This window comes from Aphelocoma coerulescens, chromosome 3 (assembly GCF_041296385.1).
Source record: "Aphelocoma coerulescens isolate FSJ_1873_10779 chromosome 3, UR_Acoe_1.0, whole genome shotgun sequence".
Classification (NCBI taxonomy): Eukaryota; Metazoa; Chordata; class Aves; order Passeriformes; family Corvidae; genus Aphelocoma; species Aphelocoma coerulescens.
Window position 1 is genome coordinate 110930881 of NC_091016.1, and position 21321 is coordinate 110952201.

Below are 21321 nucleotides of genomic sequence, written 5' to 3' on the forward strand. Positions count from 1 at the left end.
ATAACATCCATCTGTGGAGAAAAAAATCCCTGAAATCTAGCACCACTGCAGCAAGAAACTTTTCTCATCTGTTAACGCTAGTTTCAACTTACACGATTCTAAATTTAAAGAGATTATGAGAATGTAACATTTCTAAAATTAATCATGTAAAGCATTTCCACAGCTTGAGAGTGCAGCAGGGATCCAGTGAAAACTGTACTTGGTTTGATATGGGAAGGAACTGCCTTACCTAGGTGATCAGGTCTACTGTGCCTTTCAGACCTGTAAGCTGTGGGTAAATATATATGATGTAGATACTTGAACTTCAGTTAAGTATGTTTTCATTATTAAAGTGTATAGTCCAAAGAAACAAAAAAGAAGGAGTAGACAATAATCACTTCTTCTGTGAATGCCATCTCACACATCAATATGTTAATTTTTTTCCATAACTTCCAGAAAACCCTTTGTTGTGCCCTAGGGGACACTATGATTGAAAAGAATTAGAATCATAGCATTTATGGGAACTGAATGTCTAATTAGCCCAGAAAGGGAAAAAAAAAAAAACAAAAAAGCAAGGGAAAAGCCCCCTCAAAATGGTTATTTCAGCTACAGATCTTTTCTGTGTCTTTTTCTGGTGTGCTTTCAGTAAAGACTCTCCTCCTCCACACATGTATTGCTTTTTTATATATCACTAAAAATGTTAAAGAGAAGCAAAGGGAAGATGAATCCTTGGCTAATCTAAAGAAACTATAAATTTAGAGCCTAAGACCTTGACCTACATGTTAGCTACCTAAAGCATGTTTTATATGGCATCATTCAGGATGCCTTGCATCAGCTGCTTCTTCCTAGTGCTGAAGATACCTAAATCTTTTAGGGGCCTTCATTTAAGGTTCTTGGAAGTGTCAAGAGCTCTGCTTCTGTGCGTGACTACACCTGCCTGGCCCCAGCATCTCAAACCCTCTTTGGTTTACAACAGGTCGTGTGGAAAACCAAGAGCATCCTTCTGCTTAATTTCTTGTGGGGGCTCAATTTATCTTTGTTACAGAGAAACATGAGTTAAAAATACACCATCTTTTGAAAAAAATAAGCCCCAGTAATAGCAGAGATTGCCTAAGTGCTGTATGACAACACAGGAATTAGACCACTCAACTGGAAGATGAGAACTGGATAACCCCCAGTGAGGTGCTCGACTCCCTCTTGCCCAGATGCCTCTCAAAGGCAGGTACGGAGTGTTTAGAGACTTGCTTCCTTCAGAACATGCCTGGATTAGAAACGCCTGGAGACCATAATTCCACACAACCCATTAAATACTCCCAATGACTTGAACAAACTTAAGGGAATGTAGGACAAGCTCAAGATTTACTTAAGGACTAAAAGCCACAGCTACACACGAGGGAAGAAGCATCACCAGGAACGTGAGCATCACTGTCTTGCAGATTCCTGCACTGCGTATTTGTTAAATAAAGCACCCAAAGAAGTTCCAGAAACAAGAGTTTCCTAGAAGTTTCTTGAATTATTCCAAAACCTTCAGACTTGCTAAAGGTAGTCAGCGTTTAATAAAAACAAATGGCCTCTGCATTATTTGCGCTAGTTTAAAAGACAGCAAAAAGATGCAAAGCTGCCGTAGTCAGAGCTGTGACAGAGCTTTTCCGGCACCAGGCGCAGCAGCCCCCCGTGCTCCGGGAGGGAGCCCTGGCGCCCTCGCACCCGCCCGTGGATGCGGCGGCCGCCCCGCGCCCCGCTGCGCTCTGCTCCGCCCCGACCCTGCCCGCCCGCGCCGGGAGCCGCCGGGAGCCGCCGGGAGCCGCCGGGAGCCGCCGGGCTGGGAGCGGGCACGGGGAGCGGCGCCCGCAGGTACGGCAGGGGGGGAGAGGCAGCGGGCAGGAGAGGCAGCGGGCAGGAGAGGCAGCGGGCAGTGCCCCGCGGGGCCCCGACAGCCCCACAGCCCTGCTGGCAGCGCTCGGGCGCGGCGCGGCTCGGCGCGGGTGCCGAGGGCGAGTGCCACACCTGCCCTGTCCCGCGCACCTGAGAGCGAGGGCGTGTGGCGGGGATGCTCCGCGGGAGTCCTCGGGAAGGGACGGGGGATTGCGGTGTGGTGCCAGCTGCTCGCTCTCCTGCCCTCCTCTCTTTGCTTCACACCACAGTTGTCCCCCCTCTATTCTCGCCACTGTTCCATCTGTGTGGTTCTGCTGATACCGTCTCCGTACGCCAGGACTCGTCTTCCTCCAGCTCCTTCTTCTCGAGCCTGGGAAGAAAAAACACAGAGGAGAGCAATACTCTGGCTTGCCAGTGGCATCTTTTGCAGCCTTTATGTTCAGCAGAGGTCTTGCTTTCACTTTTCCTTGCAAATGTCCAACAATTTGAGAGAGAATATTTATCAAGCAGAAATGCTTTATTACATTTGGGTGGTTTGGTAAAGCCCCCAAGCTCCCCAACAGGCACTAAACTTCCAGTGCAAGGCAAATGGAACAGGCTGGGAGGGAAAAGGGGAGGAGGAAGCTTCATTCCTTCATGCAGAAACTGGATGGAACAACCCTGAGAAGGAAGGAACAGCCACACTCTTTCCGTGACATTCTGGAGAAGGTCATGTTCCATTTCAGCCTGAGACACAGGACTGACTCACTCTCCTGGTGTTTCTGAAGAAGAAAAATCTCTGATCTATTCTAACTCTTTCTGTTCTTAGGGAAGAACACATTTTGTGTGGTGCTCTTTTAGCTGCTTACCTGCTTTGAGTTTCTACAGTGACCAGGAGTGAAGGGAAAATACTAGATCATGTCAGAGTTCTGGCTAATTTCTGCCCCAGGAGACAAAACAAATCTGCAGGCGTGGGAGAGAATGAACACTGTGACATCTAAATCCAACCTGTCCAGCAACAGCAAATTCCATATTCCAGACTTAAAGGTAAGTGAGGAAGGGGTTTGTATATGGGCAATACAGCAGCATTAGCCAGGGCTAAGGACTTTTGGGATAAATATGGGATTTATCTTTTGAGGTAATATGCAGAGAGTAGAAGGAGATTGTGTTTGGGGGCTGAATTTTGTTCAGTCAACTGCACACAGAGAAGTAAGTCATTGTGCCTGAAGCTGAGCTTCACATTGGAGGAGTACATGTATAAGGAGTGAACATGAGTGAGATGTTAAATAACTGATCTATTGCATTCCATGTACAATTTGCTCCTAATCATGAGAGTCATCAAATATAGATTACTAATGCAAAGGGAGTAGCTGACTCTCCACAGCCATGGCAGCAAGACTACTGACAGAGAAAAGAGTGTTGCTTTTTTGTATGCACACCTGAGATTGATATGATTTTCACCATCCATGGACCTTATTTTTACCATCTGTGGACCTTAACCCACTGCTGGTTTGAGTCTGCTTATGTTAAAGTAAAGCATTTGGGATATCTGTAGATGCCCATTCACATTCTATTTGTTCTACATAAAATTTGTTTCTTCTCCCTTAGATTGACCCTTCATAATGTTGAGCTGGCAACATTACAAGAAAAGGTTTGGCAATATGCTGCAATACCATAAATATGGGGTTATGACTGTGACAGTCATTCAAAAAGCAGATGTTGGTCAGAAATTGCTTTGCGAGAGACTTGCTTTGGTAATAGCAAAGAACTCAGACAGACACCCCCTTTTGAATAAGTTCTGCTTCCCTTGGTTCTCTCAGTACATCTGACTTGTTTGTATGAGTGCATTATTTGTGTGCATTTCTCATCACTATTTTGTCAGGTTAAAGACTATTCTATGCAGCTGGATGATAGAGGATGAAGTGAAAACAGGAAGAAAGGCACTGACGTGTAATCTTGAGACTACACATACTTTTTTCCTTTATTAGAAAAGGCTTTTTATGCCCTAGTTCTTGGGTAAAGGAATTGCTACTATTTTCCACCAAGTAAATAAAATTCTGCCAAACTGTTAAATTCACATGTGCTAAGGAAAAGTCAGTCTCCTTAAGGCTCTGCCAACAGAAGCCTTAGACAGAGTTGTGCATCTTTCACCTAATTCTCATCTTTTGCACAGGTGGGGACACTGGATGCTCTTGTTGGTCTGTCAGATGAGTTGGGAAAACTTGATAGCTTTGCTGAAAGGTAAAATAGATCTTATTTACCACCTACAAATGAGAGACATTGTTTTTATGGGATGGTATGTCCTTGTGTTCACCTCAGTCTGACTTAGTTCAACCTGGACTACAACTGGACTAAAGTGGATAGGCTTTGTTTAACCCTTGTGTTGATTGTCATGGAGTTACCACAAAGAAAGGATCATTCCTTAAAATTTAGCTGAATTATGTCCACGGTAATTTTGTCAGCACAGCAATCAATTTGATTGCTAGGGAAGCTGTTTCTCATAAGGAAACTGCTTAAAATGGTAGGTTGTGGGGTTATTTTATTTTGTGCTTTTGTTTTTGTTTTAAAGAACATCCTCCCACCCCATCCAGAAACTTGATAAAACATGTAGAGGATATGAAGCCCTCCCTGATCTTGTTCTGACAGAATATTTCTCTTGAGCCTTCTATGCCTTTTCAACCAGATAGAGCAGTTCTAACAATTATATTCTTTTGAATTAAGTCCAGCCCCTCCTTCTCAGGCTTTTAAACTCCTTAAAAACCAGAATATTTACTCACATTGCATCAAAACTACTTAAGGAAAGACTCACATGATCTCCTTGCTGACAATTGCCAAGTTTGCCTTTTGGGACAAACTGACCTCGGTGTACAAAAGAATAATGTAGTACAGCAAGCTGAGAAAATGCTAGGTTTTAAGATACTTCATGGCACAAGGTAGACTTTGAGGCAATGAAAGTATAAGCTGCTGGGTTTTTCTGCTTTGTTCTGTTTTTTGCTTTGGCAGTGTACCTCACATGTAGTTTTGGTCACAGAGGCAGGTGTTAGCTCTGGGTCTTTTTGCCTTTTTTCTTCCAGTCTGGACTGATAAGCATTTTCTTGTCTAAGTATGCTCAATCCTTTCATAGATCTTGGTGTGGCCGTTTCAAAGACGTACAGAAACCCTGATATAAACTGTTTGAATCTGTGCTAGGCAGTTTAAGTAAAAGTCGGTCTGGTAGAATACATTTCTGCATAGGATTTTTTTTTTTTTTCTAGTTTTACTGGTGCTACCTAAGGGCTGTATTAGGATGATTGCATCTGATAACTCTGGGTGGCACACAAGATTGATCTTTTAGAATCACAGAATATGATTCATATCTTGAGTTGAAATGGACCCATAATAATCATTGAGTCCAACACCCTGCTCCTCACAGGACTACCTAAAACTGAACCATACTGCTTTTTCAGGACTTTAAGCAAGACAGAGCAACTTAATTTATTGACAAAACCATCTCCACCATGACTCTGCCAAAAATACTGCCCCATATTCTTTGTAACACATTCCAGCTTCTTGTTCAGTTGAAGAGATTCTTGAGGAAGTGGGAATGGGGGCAAATTTGGGGGGAGACGGTGCCAATACCTGCTATCTGTTCTAATGGAAAGAGTTCAATGATCCTTGTGGGTCCCTTCCAGCTCAGAATATTCTGTGATTCTGTGTCTCTAGTCAGGGTAGCAGATAGGAAGCAACTGTGTGGTCTGGGTTTGAGGACTGCCAGGAATCATCAGAACTGGTTTTTCAGAAAGGCATAACTAATTCTCAGCTTTGTGAAGAATTAGGACTTCTGAAAAGCTGACTGCAGAATCCTTGTAAGATCATGGAGGGCAGTTATATGTGAAATGTCAGTAGGAGCTCCTTAGGCTTACCGACTCCTTCTGTTTATCTTTGTCTTTACTTGCCAGCATGGTACAGCTTCTTGTTCAAGCTGAACACCACTTTACTCCACTAATTGTCCCTTTAATGCCAGTAATGACTCTAGGCACTGAGCAAAGGGGTCAGTGAGGCCCTTCCACTGTAATTGGCTGAGGCAAGGACTCTTCCTGTTTGTCTCATTTGCCTGTAAAGATAGGTAACCAGGAAGGATCAACAAGATTTAAAAATAAGAAAGATGTTTTGAAAAATAAGAAAAATGCATTAGAGTAGTAACATTAGAGTAGTAACAGAGAATAATCAGCAAGGATTAATCAAAACAACAGAATAATCAAATGTATTAGCAGAGTGAGTCCCACAAGGACATACAAAAGCATTTTGCATTAAATAAATGCCTCAGGTTTTATGTCTAAATTGTAATTCAAGAGTTAAAATGCCAAGCACTCACACTTGGTTGAAGTAAATGGCATCCAGAGGGTTACAAGCCTGTTCAGATGACCTGAGCATTTATGTTCCTGGTCCTCTGAAAGAGCTGCCTGCTGAACTGTTGCTGGATAAACACAGCTGCCAGTAAAGCCAGGCAGTGCAAACCTGTCAGCGCTGCCACCTGCCAGGACAGCAGAGAAGGGGCAAGAGTTTGCAGGAGCTATTGTTTCCACATACTTTTATTATTTATTTACACAGGGAGGAGGAGTGTTTTTCCATGTCATCCTGTGGTAGCATGAAGCTCTCTCAAAAGCTGACAGTCTCCTGGGTCACTCTTATCCGGGGGTTCTCTCTGGTCTTTGGTCAGTGGCATACTTGGGAGTGGCCTCAGATTGCAGGACTTCTGCTCCCTGCAGTGTTTTGGAGGTCTGGCAGGTAGCACCCTTTCATTCTCAGTATCACTTAAAGAGTGTTAGACTTTTCTTCTTTTTTTTTTTGAAGGTAATGACATTGCAGCAGTTGCAGAAGCAAAAAATAAGAGTCTCAAGACATAATAGTAGGTTAAATGGAGTTACTCTCTTTACAGATTTTTATTACTACTTCTTGAAGCAGTTTTGCTGAAACTCCTTTTATAATGCATCATTTAAACATGGTATTTGCTCAAGATGAGATTCATCTCATCTAAAGGCAGGATCTGATGGTTGGCTGTGAAAACTGCCCATTGTTGGATGTCAGTGTAGTCAGTGGGGCTCCTCCAGGGGTCTGATTCCTGTCATTTGCCCCAGGCATCATGGTGTGCAAGGGATGTGTTCTGTCTTTGCTTGGGAGAAGTATTGGGTGAGTGAATCCCACTTGCATTTCACAGAATGCAATGCAAGGCACAGAGGCTAAGGCAGGACTGGAGAACATTTCTCTGGCACAGTGTATTACACACATTGTGGCTGTATCCTGCTGCAGGGACCACAGGATGTGTGGGTTGGAAAGGAGCCAAGCCTTGCCTGGGCAGGTAGGACTGTCAGGTGCATGAGAGCTCACAACTGTCCCACCCTCTCTATCTATGGAGAGAGGCCAGAGCTGTTTCCCACGTGTCAGGTCAGCCACCAGCTGCACTCAAGAGAAATGAAAGCAGCTCAGACCCTTTGGAGAAGCTCCTGCTTTAAAAACATCCCTGTAAACTACTTTCTCCATAATGTCTCTAGCCTCATGCTATGCTGGTTTTACCAACTGCTGTCTTGTTCCACATTCCTTTGGGCTCTCTGAGCATCATGAAGGAGACAAAAGACAGCTCTATCTACAAGCTGAAATATGCAGAAGTGCTTGGCAAGGTTGCAGAGGTCAGGGAACCTCTGTCTGGATCCCTCAACCCCCCCACAGCCTGAGTGTGGGCAACGCGCTGTACTTCAGCAACCCTCAGCTGGTGCCAGCTCCCTGTGGGGCTGCAGCCAGGTGGTGAAAAACTGCAGCAGCTCTGAGAAAGGGATGTGAACTGGAGCATAGGGGTATAGATGCCTCCTACAGGCACTCTGAACTGCACCTGTCCAGGGTCATGAGAAAAATGATTTGGGTTGAAAGGGTACTTCAAAGATCCTCTAGTTCCAACCCCCTGCCACGGGCAGGATGCCTTTCACTAGACCAGGTTCCTCAAAGCCCTATCCAAACTTCATCCAACCTGGCCTTGAATGCTTCCAGAGACTGGGCATCCTCAACTTCCGTGGACAACCTGTGCCAGTGCCTCATCACCCTCACAGTAAAGAATTTCTTTCTTTATGTCCAATCTAAATCTACTCTTAGTTTAAAACTTGCCTCTTGTCCTGTCACTATAGGCACTGGTAAAAAGCCTCTCTCCACTTTCTTATAAGTACCCTTTATATACTGTAAGGTCTCAATAATACCTTCTGTTCTTCAGACTGAATTGACCCTAAACAGCTTAAATTTTAACTACTGCATTCTTGGCAGCATCAGCAATCTCAGATTTTTCCTGCCTGTCATAGAACTGGAAAACCTTTCCCAAGACTGTTTCTTCACAGGAACAGAGATAGATGCTTTGCAGCACATCAAAGAAAATCCTCTTCTCTGATGCTTTCCTGGTATCCTGGCCCAAAGTCCCTTTCCTGCTCTTGAAAACCCCAGGATGTCACACAACACATTGTCCAAACATTGTAGATGCCCTTTCAGTCTCCAGCTCATCTGCAGCTGTAGTAGTCTCCCTTCAGTAAGGAAAGAGATAAGAAGCCTGCCATTACACTCCCTGTCACAATGCCAAGGATTATGTCCACTTCATGTCTTTGCCAATTTAATAATCAGTCAGTAACCTTGTAGCTGCTGGGTTTTTTCCAAGGTGTAGTCATCCTAGGACAGTGAGGGAACTGCAGGCCAAATTCTGTGAATATTTTTGAGTGCAGAAGGACACTTGAACAACCAGAAAGTCTCTCAGCCTGTATGAGACAGGTACTTTGACTAGAGACAGGGGGATCTACTGCTAGAGGGACTTGATGAATCCATTTCTTAAAATAAGCAAAGAATAAGTGACTCTCTGGAGACAGTGTTCTCCAGGAGGGTCTCTGTACAAATCACTACTCTGAATTGGGCAGAAGGGTTTGAATCTAGTTCTCCTACACCTTAAAGGAGTGTCTTGTCCACCATGCTAAAAGAGAAGAGAGAAACAGTCCCCCAAAGAAAAGGAGTAAGAAAGAAATTCCCCATCAAGCAAGACAAAACTGCTATTTTCCCGAGTATTTTCGGAGAACCTTTTCTCAGCAATCCCTAGGGGTTTCTTTAGCATCCTGTGGAAGAGATTTGCAGTCAATGTCTGTATGTAGCCTCCTGTTCTTTCGTCACCTTGGGGGTTTTAAACTAGTTTCTTGCCTTTCTTGCCTTCTGGTTTCTGCTGTGTGTATAATGAGTGTACAGAAGACTGAATCTTGATCTTCTGTAAGTCCAGAGCACTGGCAAAATGACATTGCCGATGTTTTTGAAGAGATCAGTGTATTTAGAGGTAAGACACTTAATTCTGCATTGTGTCATAGATTGTTTATCATCATTTGAATTGCAAATTAACCTGCCTTGCTTCAGAAGTGTTTTGTTTGGGCATTTCTGTGTTTATCAGATCATTGTGAAAACTGCTTTATAATAATTTTGTTTCTTCACTAACAAAGTTTCTCTTGTTACACTTAAGCGTAATAAAGAAAATCGCCCAGTACATAGGAGAAGTTATGGAGGACTCAAAAGATAAAGTCCAGGAAAATCTTCTGGCCAATGGAGGTAGGTGCTATGAGTGTGGGGGCTTAAATACATTAATGCTGCTTTTGCTTGCTTCAGAATATGAATATGTGTAATTAAAACCCTCATGCTTTAGAAAGGACAACCATCAACAACATTTTATAAGAACATATCTAGCCTGCTCCCATTTTTCTCAGTTAGCGGAAGTTAATTTTGGAGTGAAGATGAAAGTAGGAGACATCCTTCTTCACTCCTAACATGACCTAGCACACTTCTGTGCCCTGTCTGGGCTTGATTTCTTATGGGCACCTAAATCTCATTCTATATGGCTGTGTGACATCTGTCAGTGATCTGTTAGTGATTTGCATTTTCCAGCTATTCTGGAAAAATACAACAAAATTGATGTGTTATGCATGCTGATTACAGACTTGCAGAATGGTGCACACTCCATCTCCCTTTGTCTGCAATGTTGTACTTCAGACCTGTATTAGTAAAGAATGGGGAGGAAGTTCTTTTAAAAATGTCCTTGAATGATATAAGACTGATGTTTGATGGGTGCAACTGTTCGAGAAATACAATAATCACGCTTATGTGTTTCAGGGCTAAAGGATAAAATGAAATGTCTCAAAAGTATGTTGAGGACTGATGGTTGTGGTGTTGTTACATGCATGCATTTGTGCATATTAGTGCTAGACACAAGTCTTGGTCTCGTTGTAGAGATACAGTGATCAGGTTACGATGGATTTCTCAAGTAACAACCTCGTAGCTTGATCACGATATCCCTATGACTTGAGGAACAACAGGTTTCATTAATTTCCTTTGTTTCCCCTTTTTACATAATTTTTTTCCCTATCAGCTCTGCATGTGTTGTATTAGAAGGATGTGGAAATTATATGCATGTGTTATGAATTTCCTCTGTCTGGGTTTGGTCATCCAAACAAATTGTATTGAATTAGGACATTAACCTTTTAAAGATTATTGACATCATCTTAAAAAATGAAGTCATCGTTAGTATATGAGGATTCCCCTAATACATTCCAGTGTCAGTCTTCATAAGCATCAGCAACTTTACTGTACCAATTCTTCCTCCTTCCCTTTCTGATTAGCAAAAGGACTCTAAAGTTGAAGACTTCCTCGAGAATGTGAAATCAGAAACAAAATCATAAGATACGATTTCTTGCTGTGTGGTCCTGTTTCATACTACTGGACTATCCCAAGACAAACTCAGTTTTAAATAACACTGACATTAGCTCACTTGTATACAACTCTAATAGCAGTTTGGTGGTGGCTGGGTGTCTAAAAAGTTTTTTTGCTAGATTTTTATGAAGAAAAATGCAAAGTAGTAAAAAATACAGCACTTTCAGTTACATGAATGTGTCCACACACACACACATAGAGCTTTCTGGTGGACAACAGTTGAAAGCAGCCACATGGAAATTTGTCTCTCATAGAGGGAAATGTGTGCTTTTGTAATGTAGAAACTTTTAATATATCGTAACAGCATAAACAAGCTTTCTTGAAATATAAGTAAAGCTTTTCTTCACAGAATCATACCAAATTCTCTTCCATTTATGAAAATGTTAAGCCCAAATGAATTTAAAAATTTGGTAAGTGGTGAAATAACTCCATTCTTTATAGTGATCCCAAAACAAAGCAAAATGGGAACCATACCAATTTTGAAGAATTAAGTGTTTTGGAGGAGAAGTGCTTAACATTGCCTTTTAGAGCTGGGTGTGTAAGTTAGATTATGAGATATTCAGGCTGTGGGTTCCCTGGGCAGCTGTGAGCTGGTAGGAATCACCTCTCCCAAGTGGGCAGCTGTGTGAAGCCTTCTAGAAGTGACTTGACAGGTTGCATAAATGAGGGATTCCATTCCAGGAGCATCAGGGTGCTGGGACTGCTTGGCATTTTAAACACAGCTCTGCTAGTGTATTCACAGTAGTTTGTGCCATCCCCAAGATCAGGCTGCTTAGCTAACCTGCACCAGTGCCAGCCAGCACTGGCAAGCTCACTCCAGAGTGAGCTTGAAAAACTGGACTGAGAACTCATGCTCTGCTCAACTGCCCAACATTTGGACGCTGCTGAGATTCTAGGATTGTGAGGGTAGAAAGAGCATGTGAAGTTCTTCAGGGAGCTTTTATATCTTATCAGCTATAAATAGGTCAGTGCCTGTCTTTAAAGAGCCTGTGTCTGCAAAGCCTAAGCACATGAGCTTAGAAGAGAGGCAGCAGGGTGAAATCCTTGTGTTGTGTACCCTGTGCTGAAAATGCTGTGTGAACTTTGTTGCTGAAGTATTTTTGACCTCTCTGCCTTCCCCACAGAGATCACAAGCAAGCACCAGTGGAGAACTGTGCATGCAGCAGCTGTGTCATAGCTCTCCCAGCCTTCTGCAGTTTTCCCCCTTTTCTACGCCCTCCCTGTGCAGGAGAAATTGCTCATTCCTGATCAGATATTAGCAGGAAGGGTTGGATCTTTGCCTCGTGACTCCTGTTCATTGGATGTGGGGGACGTTGACACAGCTGTGGTTTTGAAAGAGGGGGAGAATACTGCCATGGCAAGTGCTCTCTGCCTTCCAGGCAGTTTATCTCTTGCTAAGAAGCCTATTTCTCCTAACATAAGACTTTCCATGCTTTGGAAATCTAATAGGGTAAACTGACTCTGTTGTGGGGTGAGAGAAGCCCATGGAAAGGATAGTGCTCTCCTGCCAAGGGTATTCAGTATCACATGAGACGCAGAGTACCCTCAGCCTGGTAGTGTGGCAATTACACAGTTTTTCACATTCCTTCTCATGCATCTTGGTTCAAAAAGTTTTCCCCTAACCCTCAAAGTCCAGCCCACAAGAAATTGTGCTCAAGCTTTGCTGTGGGACTGAATTCACTCCCTGGACAAGGCAGCAAAGAGCACTGAAGGGCCCCAGCATGCATGTCCTTTTACTTGGCACCTTGAGCTTGTTTTGCTCCCCATCACCTCAGAGCAACTTCCCAGATATTCTCCATGTTTACCCTCCTGGTCTGGAAGGAAGCCCACCCTTTAGGTGACAGTGCCTCTGGCCTCTTTTTCTAGACCTTGAGACCCTGTCTACTGCCTTCCACTTGTCTCCCTAACCTTCCAGGGGGCGGTCCCAGCCCGTCTCCTTGTTGTGGCAGGACGCATGACTTTGTCCCATCCTATAAACATCTGCAAGAACACTGTGTGGTGGTGTGTTCAGCATCCAAAGGCTCTCAGGACTCAGACAAAGAGCTGTTTGATTTCATGAGCTACTGGAGGAGAATTCCTTATTTGGTACCATAATGTACTAAGCCTTAATGTTTTCTAACATCAAGAACCCTTGATCTTCAAACAGTGGAACAGGAAAATCTTGTTCTAGGAGCTGGGTATTGTATGCATTCATTTCCCCTTGATTCTGGAAAGAAGCCATGGCTCCCCACGGTCCGAGCGTGCCTTGTTTTGGGGGTTGCATGCACAGGTCCTTGCTGTGAATTTCTGTTCTTGTATGCTGTGACTGGATGCTGTGACTGGATGTATCCATTTATATAAATAGTCTCTAGCTTTGTGTGAAACAGGAACCTTTGTGTGCGAGGTCAATGAGGAATTCCTCATCGCACCTGAATTTGTTTGATTTCTAGTGAGCACTTGACTGAATCACAGAGAAGTGACATCTGCTATGCTCTTCATACCTTTGCTCAAGCTCTCAACAACCCTGAGTATTACTGCTGATCCTGGGCACAAAGTATTTTCCTGATAGCTGTTGCTGGTATTAAATTCAGTCATATTGCAGAAATGAAGATTGAGATTACACAAAACTGTTTCTAGTTTGAAGAAGAATAGCTGTATACTGCTGTGTCCTGCTGATACAGACAGTTTTACACATTTTCTGTACTTTTAGGTGTAATGCAGCAAAGATTTCTAGTTTAACTTTTAAGTTTGGGGATGTTTAGAAAGTTGATTAGATTGGGCATAGGATCTGTGCAGATTTGATCTAGATCAAATCTCTATAAGAATTCAGAATTGGGCTTCTGGTTAACTTTCTAAAGTTATTCAAAACTATGCCTAAGCTATAGCTGGGGACTACTCCCCAAACCTTGACCTACCATCTGGTACACTATCTGCTTTCATGCATCTCTTTGCATTTTCAGTTGACCTAATTAGCTACTTGACACGGTTTGAGTGGGACATGGCCAAATATCCCATAAAGCAGCCGCTGAAGAATATATCAGAAGCATTAGCAAAGGTAAATTGTACTCCAGATTTTAAGGTGTCATCATGAGGTAGCATGTATTTTGGCTGGCTCTGATCCTTCCTCTTGTGGCAGTCAGTGGGAACTTTGCCTTTGGTTTGGGCAGGAGCAAGCTCAGAAGCACATACTTTTACTGAAGCAGTTGATATTATTTTAATTTCTACTGCAATAATAATGATACATATATAGAAACCTATCCAGTCTGTAAGTATATAGCACTTTATCAGATTCACTAGAGTACACTGATATGTTTTCTGCACTGTGATCCCCTTCATTGTAATTTTCTTTTTTTTTTCATATAATGCCATATTATTCTCCACTTCGGAGGTGTTTTTTGTGAAATTGTTGGTCTGACATTAAATCAAATGCCTGCAGGCTGGATGAATTATTTACACTGTCAGTTGATTCAGAAAGGTATGATGTGTTGTTGTTCAATGTAGGTAACAAATGAAACCATGAACTTGCCCCTTAGGTAGAGCTCTAGCCCACCAACAGCAATAGCTGACTGAACCCAACTTTCTGCAGAGGCCTTTGCCCCAGGGGAGCTCTGACACCAGCTCCCTCTTGGCCCCAGGCTGGTGGTTTTAGGGGGGCTGGCAGCTGTGTCTCTGTGTTAAGGTGCAGCAGTAGTGGGACAGGTGAGAACAAGGCCTCGAATACTGCACTGACTCTGTGTTTTCACTTTGGTTTAGCAAGTGACTCAAATAGAAACAGACCTAAAGACCCGATCAGCTGCGTACAACAACATTAAAGGAAATTTGCAAAGCCTGGAGAAGAAAACCATGTAAGTGTTCTGCACTGGGGATGCTGCTGCATGGCAGGGTGTGCTCACACCCATTGCTGTGCTGTGGACCACATGTGTTCTGGTGGGAACAAGTTTTCCATCTTTGGGACATGCTGAGCATGTAGAGACCCAGTGAAAATAGGTGGTGGGGTAGCTGGTGTCATCAGCATGTCTCAAAACTGGCTCAGGGAGAGTGAAGTTCCTAATAGGATTTTGTTGGCAGTGTGAGCAGGCAGTCTTGGAAAAAGTCAAAACTGAATGCCCAGTTTTGCTCCGATGGGATTTCAGGGAGTCAGAAATTAGATGAGCTGTGTCAACTGGTGGATTCCTTTGCCACATGGAGCTGTGCCTTAGGTTCTGAGCAGCATTTGCAGAGCTCCCCAGGGAGGAAACAGCTCTGTCTTGACTGATCCTGTACCTCACCAGCATCCCACTTATATTTTTGTTTTCTTTCTTTACTTCTGTTGGTTCAGGTAATACACTGTTCAGGCTTCTCAAATGTTCTCTCTCCTGTCTTCATCTGCTTATGGTCTTTGCCTATGGCAGTGCTGATACCTGGGTTTTTTCTAGGCTATCACTGGGGAGAATGGTAAAATCCAGTAAGTAGTAAATTTAAAGCAAATTAGATGGTGCTGTGCAAGCCCTCACCCAACACATGCTCATATGTTTCCTACTCAGGATTGGCCACAGGGCACAGGGCAGAGGCAGCCTGCTGGCCAGGGCTCCAGCAATGTGAGGAGGGAGAAGAATGAAGACCTCATGGCCAGGGGACAATCTTCCTCTCACCATTCTATCCACCTTTAAATGCTGACGACTCTGGTGTCTACCAGTGCCAGATAGCTGCCAGGGTTGAAAAAAGATCTAAAAAGTTACCAGCCAGTTAATTAATATTTAGACTGGTCCAGTGAACCTCAAACCAAAAACTACTAGTTTAGGTCCTTCTTCACTCCTACCCAGTGACAGGGAGGGCAGCTGCTCTTCTCTTACCCACCTAGTGCCTTCCAGCCATACACAGCCAGTTCTGGACATCTAGATGTCCTAGGAATTAATGTGATCAGGTGGGCTTAGTCTGTGGAGACTTCTGCAGGTTCCACCTGTGCACGAGACTGCTGCTCTCGCTGCCGTTCAGCAGGAGGTGTCTCAGTCAGTGTGCTTGTCCACGGCAGTCCAGGAATGCCAGGGTTCCTGTGATGGCTTAGGTCCCTACTGACATGGGTCACTGCCTGCAGCATGGTCACACAAGCAGCTCAACAGGCTTCCTGAGAGAGCAGGTGCTTCCCACAAGATGTGGCAATGACTGGGAGCAGATGTGTACTTCCCAAGCATTTACACCCTTACTGTAAAAACAATAACAGCAGAATGGTGTAATTTCACATGAAGGGCATAAACTAGCCATGTGCTAGTCACCAATATAATTTCCTTAGTGTTACTTTTTGATTCTTTTAGTTGCAGTAAAAATATCAAAACAGCCATTTCAGAAGTGTAGCTGTGTCCTTTAGCCACCTCCTTCTGGGCCTTCTTCTACCCCAGTATATACTGTTGGCACCTCCACGCACAGCACATTGCCTCCAAGGTTCTGCTGCTGAGTTCCTGCTGCTGTTAGTTTTACTTTGTCTTCTTCACCGTAGGGGAAATCTGCTGACCCGGACCCTGGCAGACATAGTGCACAAAGAAGACTTTGTTCTGAATTCTGAGTATCTTATCACGCTGCTCGTCGTGGTGCCAAAGTAAGGCAACAGAGTGTGCACACACCCCGCGTGGCATTGAGTCCCAGGCCTAAGCACAGAACTGGGCAGCAGCAGGTCAGGTTGGGGCAGCTCATGAGTGCCCTTACTGGGACACAGGTGAAACCCTTAGCAAAGAAGAAAGAACAATTTCTGCCAAGAGTGGTGCTGGCACAAAAGAAGGAGACAAAAGACTGTGCCAAAACTGGAGCAGGACAATTGGGATGTAGGTTTTTCATTGTTACAAGTGGGTTCTCCATCAGTCTCCTGATAGGAATAGTATGAGCTAAAAGAAAAACAGATTCTTACTGCAGCATAGCCAGTTTCTAAAAGGAATTAGAGCTGTCCCACTCACAGTCTCTGCTGGCTGTGCCCTTGTAAGTGCCCGCACGTAGGATGACTGCCACCAATGGTGAAGTTACACTATGTTCTCCTCAGAGCCCTACACAAAACCTTTCCTCTCCATATAGCCCTGTCCCAACACACACATACAGCACCATCACTCTTCTGTCTGTGAAAACCAGGTTGCAAAAAGCTATCTGAGGTAAGTTTGTTGGATTTATTGTCTGAGTTTATTCACCCTAAAAACAGACTTCTCTCTTTGCAAACTCTGACCATCCCCCTGTTCCCTTTCTCTCAGTGCTGGCACTTGCCATGAGTGCAGTCTAGCACCAGATCAGCTCTGGGATTGCACGCAGCAGATGTAGCACACTTACCTGTGGATCAGGGCAGCTTGTGCAGGGGTCCTGGAGCATGGGACGCTGTGTGGCAGCCTGGAAGTGTGTGCCACGTTCTTCTCACCATCAACTTCCTGATGTTTACCCTTCCTCAAGCCAAGATCCAAACTGAAGATTGAGAGTGTAGCATTGAGGGAAACATCTCAGCTGGTGACTAGGAGAGGAAAGGATAGGAGAGGCTTAATGTATCTTAATGACATAACCCAGCACAAAGAGCTCAACCCTTCTACCCTAAGTTATTAGCTTAATTAGATACATATATCAACATTTGCTTTCCAGTATATAATATTTATTTACTGTGCTTCGTTTTGTGTTGCTCAAAGGTCAAGCTACATACAGTGGCAGAAGACCTATGAATCACTCTCGGATATGGTAGTGCCTCGCTCTACCAAGTAAGTGAAATTCAAAATTCAGCTCCCTGTTTGTTTCAGAGATTCCTGTCATGTTTCAGCCCCTTAAATTGGTGGATCCTGGAGGAAATCACTAGTCTAATGCATAGGCTCTGAATTAACATATTTGCAATTCAAATAGAAATTAGTTTGTTGAAGGGAAGTAGAGATGAAAGAACCAAAGTCAGTTTCTTTACAATTAGCTTGTTCCCTTTTCCAGTAATCTGTTTCTTTCTACTTTCAACCAGGCCATTGCTTCATTTTGTGTAAAACAGGCAATTTATTACATTAATTGAGGTATAGTTCAGACACGTGCAATCACATAGAGTTTTGCGGAAAGTATTTTATAAAAAGATCAACCACTAAATTTGCATTTTTAATTGCTTCCTGTTGTAGGATAGAATAATTCAGCATACTGTCATTTGCACTAGCAAATGCCATATTAACTCCTTCTTTCACCTGGGGTGAAAAATCTTTCCTAGGACTTAAGTATTCCGCTGCTCAGCTCACACAGACCATGAGATCGGGTCCGGGGCACAAAAGCTGAGTATTACCTGAAATGGAGAAAGTGGAAAGCACAGAGAAAGAAACAAACTATTTGCTACTGCCTGTCTCAAAACCACAAGTGCATGTAAAGGTGGGGGAATATTACCAGGAAACACAGAAAAATCAGGCAGGCAGAATGTGTGTATACTACAGTGGGTTCAGGAACTAAACTAATTGAGTTTTGCATTGGAGATCGAGTAGGCAGTGCAAGTAAAGTCATTGTTCCCTGTTTCAGTCACAGCAGTTTTCAAAAAGCAGGGTATTGTTCAGTATCATAAATGAAAATAAAAAGAATTGCAAACGGGGAAGGCAAGGTAGGTAAAAAAGGCATGAGGGATTTGCCATGTCAAATCATAGCAGTGGATTTCCCTCCCACAGAATGATTGCTGAGGATGCAGAGGGAGGACTCTTCACTGTGACCCTATTTAGAAAAGTGATGGATGACTTCAAGGCTAAAGCCAGGGAGAACAGGTAAGAAGCACTGACTGCTGGGCATGGCAGGCTGGCAAGATGAGGGTAAGGTGTGGCTTGTTGTGTGTGCAGCATGCTGAATCCATCACTGCTTTTAGGACTTCTTGACTGCTTGGGCTGCTGTTGGTCCTAAAGCCACTGAGAAGGCAGGGTGGGAAGGAGCTTTGGTAGCAGAATCAGTGGTCCTGTTCTTTAAGCTCCAAGTTACAGATCCTGGAATTGTACTTTCTGCTCTCATACTGCTGACAGCAGGAAGCTGGCTTTCTGAGGGTGACTTCAACTCCCACCCTCCACATGCTTTTAACTTGTTAAATGGATAGCAGCTTCCCACACCTGCTTCTCCAGGAGAAAAAGAAATGAGTGTGCATATTGCCTGGACTACAGCTTGTGAGAGCAAATGCTATTCCATTGCAGGTTCATGGTTCGAGAATTTTATTATGATGAGAAGGAACTGAAATGTGAAAAGGAAGAGCTGATGAAATTAGCTTCTGACAAAAAACAACAATACGTAAGTGAGCACCTCATGAGTTGATGGCCCACATAGTGGTGGCCTTTGCTACCAGCATTTGCCTAAGCATCTCTCTCAGAAAAGGCTTTATGGTTCCAACAATCTCCAGCGAGCTCCATTTAGCCCATAAAACTGAGGCATGGGATAAATAACATGTTTTGCCCAAGGTTACTTGAGTTTCTGATAGACTGGGAGCCACTATCAGGCTGCCTGGGAACTATCCCAGCAGCCCACGATGGCCTCAGTGGCAGCGTTGGCTATGGAGCTGCTTCACTCAGTGAGGGGATCACAGCACTGTTCTGCTCTCACAGGGGCCCTTACTGCGCTGGCTGAAGGTGAACTTCAGTGAAGCATTTGTGGCTTGGATTCACGTGAAAGCCTTGAGAGTTTTTGTTGAATCTGTCCTGAGGTAAGTGGGGAAACACAGAGTGCAGGCAGAGATTCCTGGGGAAGTCAAAGGTACAGCTCTCTTCCTGGTACAGTTCCTTTGTGGGAGGAACCCTTACACACCTTGTTTTGTCTTGCTTGGCGTGTGTGCCTTACACACTTCACTCCAGGAGCTCACAGGAGACAATACAGATGTCCACCAAAAAGGTGACATATGAATCGGATGAAAAACGATTCTTTGGGGGCCCTTACAGGGAAGGGGAAAACAGAAAGAGACTGTTTAGTTGACTTTTGGCTTCAAAATGAAAATGCTTTCCAATAAGGAGGCAGCATTGTTTCTGCAACAGACCACCAGCTGGCATGCCTGGAGGCTGAGGAGGAAGGGCAGGAGCAGACAGCTGTGCCCCTTCCCAGCAGATGATCGTATATGTTGTATTCCGAGGTATGGCCTCCCTGTGAATTTCCAAGCAATGCTGCTGCAGCCAAATAGGAAGTCTGTAAAGCGCCTGAGAGACGTCCTGAACGTGGTCTTCAAACACCTGGATGAAGTTGCAGCAGCAAGTATAATGGATGTATGTATTTGGACTGCAAGTACACAGGCTGTAGCTTCTCTCAGCTTAGCTAAATGAACACTTCCACTGTCCTGGGGATAGAGCATGCATCTCCTCACATCTTGCAATGCTAAGAGCCCTGGATGCAGCTCTAATCCCACGTCGTTACAAACTTGATTAGGGTAGGCTCAAATTATGAGGCAGATGCATAGAGATTGCTTAGATTTTCTGTTGAAGCATCTGATTTTTACAGCTACCAGAACAAAACAGGTCAGCTCAATTATGGCTGTTCCTCTACATAAAAAGCTTAAAATCTACTATAAACATTCAGATCAACACAAGCAAGAAAAATTAATTTGGAACTAAATCCTAGGACTGTGACACCTCTGTCCCCTGTAAAAGGCTGTCATTCACAAATAATGGCCTTCAGCAAGCAGCAGTACTTGCTTTCTCCTCCCCATATCTTGAATTACAATTCAAAACAATTTAGGCTAAAGCAATGAGCTAGCAGGCCTTCAAAACAGCCTAAAACCGGCAAGCACAAGTCCCACTGCATGAAGGGGGGACAGAGACGAGCTGCTCTAAAGCTGACGCACACAAAAATGCTGCAAGTTCATGACATAGCACAAGCATGAATTCTCAGTGCTAACTACACTAGGCAACCTGAAACAAGAAGCAGAGCAGATTCTCAGTGGTGAATTCCCCACCTTAAGCATGGCAAATACAAAGTTCCATTGCACCTGTGGGAGAGGAGCACAAAAGCAATCCCCTGCAGCTTGGTTTACTGGTACTAAAGCCATGACTTCCTTTTGCAGCCTGGCATGGACATCCCTGGGTTACAACTGAGTAATCAAGAATACTATCCTTACGTCTATTTCAAGATTGACCTCAGTCTTCTTGACTGCAGTTAAAGAAGAATTGCTCAAGCTTCATCTATTACTTTTCAAGCCTCTAATGTTACCGTAAAACAATCTTTAGCTGCTGAAAGTCAAATTATAATGCAGATGCTGTAGCAGGATAATCTTCCTACCACTTCTAGTAATTTTTACAGTGACTACAATATAAGCATCTCTTATTCATAGTTTTACAAAAACATATTTCAGAGGCAGAGGTACTATGGTAGTATTTATTTTTTTTTTGTAAAGTACAAAGATGGAATATCTATTGGACTTGAAATAAAACAATTTAAAGTGTGGTGGCTAATGGATCTACTAGGTGTATACAGTCCTCTTTTTCTAACAAAGCAAACTTAAAAAAATCCAAACAGAAAAAGTAGAAAGCATCAGAGCAAAGCCCAAAGTTCCTTTAATTTAACGAAAAAACCAAAAGCTTAAGAGGAAAGATCCTCAAAAGTGCTGTGGAACTTATCATAATATGACTTACAGTCCCAAGTACTCATGAGTTTAGTTTTTGCAAAGGTATTTCAGTTAGAACAGTTCCACTAGAGCTCATCTGCTGGGATGACTGAAGAGCTGGAGCACATCTCCTGCATGGAATCAGCAGTTACTGCTGGCTGCCTGTGGTTCCAACACTGCCTTTCACGGGGGTGAGCTATGGGCAATCTCTTACAGACACAAGATGACAAATATCCTCATTATGTTAT

General features: G+C 43.6%; 1 protein-coding gene across 2 annotated transcripts; it reads left to right on the top strand.

Moving 5' to 3' along the window:
* Positions 1-1782: 1782 nt before the first annotated feature.
* Positions 1783-20925, top strand: ATP6V1C2 (ATPase H+ transporting V1 subunit C2). 2 transcript variants are annotated; one of them, XM_069011595.1, is made up of 13 exons: positions 1783-1833; positions 2663-2880; positions 4007-4074; positions 9341-9426; positions 13521-13615; positions 14314-14405; positions 16034-16132; positions 17190-17258; positions 18180-18272; positions 18687-18780; positions 19092-19189; positions 19610-19739; positions 20534-20925. In XM_069011595.1, exons 2-13 carry the CDS (start codon positions 2752-2754, stop codon positions 20627-20629), a joined length of 1149 nt encoding a protein of 382 aa, XP_068867696.1. In that variant the 5' UTR covers positions 1783-1833; positions 2663-2751; the 3' UTR covers positions 20630-20925. The 2 variants fall into 2 exon arrangements, with proteins under 2 accessions (XP_068867696.1, XP_068867697.1); XM_069011596.1 differs by lacking the exon at positions 1783-1833 and adding an exon at positions 2544-2562.
* The last annotated feature ends 396 nt before the right edge of the window (positions 20926-21321 follow it).

Excerpts from the sequence above, each read along its gene's own strand:
- ATP6V1C2 (XM_069011595.1), top strand. The coding sequence starts at position 2,752 with ATGTCAGAGTTCTGGCTAATTTCTGCCCCAGGAGACAAAACAAATCTG. Across the intron at positions 13,616-14,313 it reads TATCAGAAGCATTAGCAAAG|CAAGTGACTCAAATAGAAAC; the intron begins GTAAATTGTACT and ends ACTTTGGTTTAG. Across the intron at positions 19,740-20,533 it reads CAGCAGCAAGTATAATGGAT|CCTGGCATGGACATCCCTGG; the intron begins GTATGTATTTGG and ends TTCCTTTTGCAG.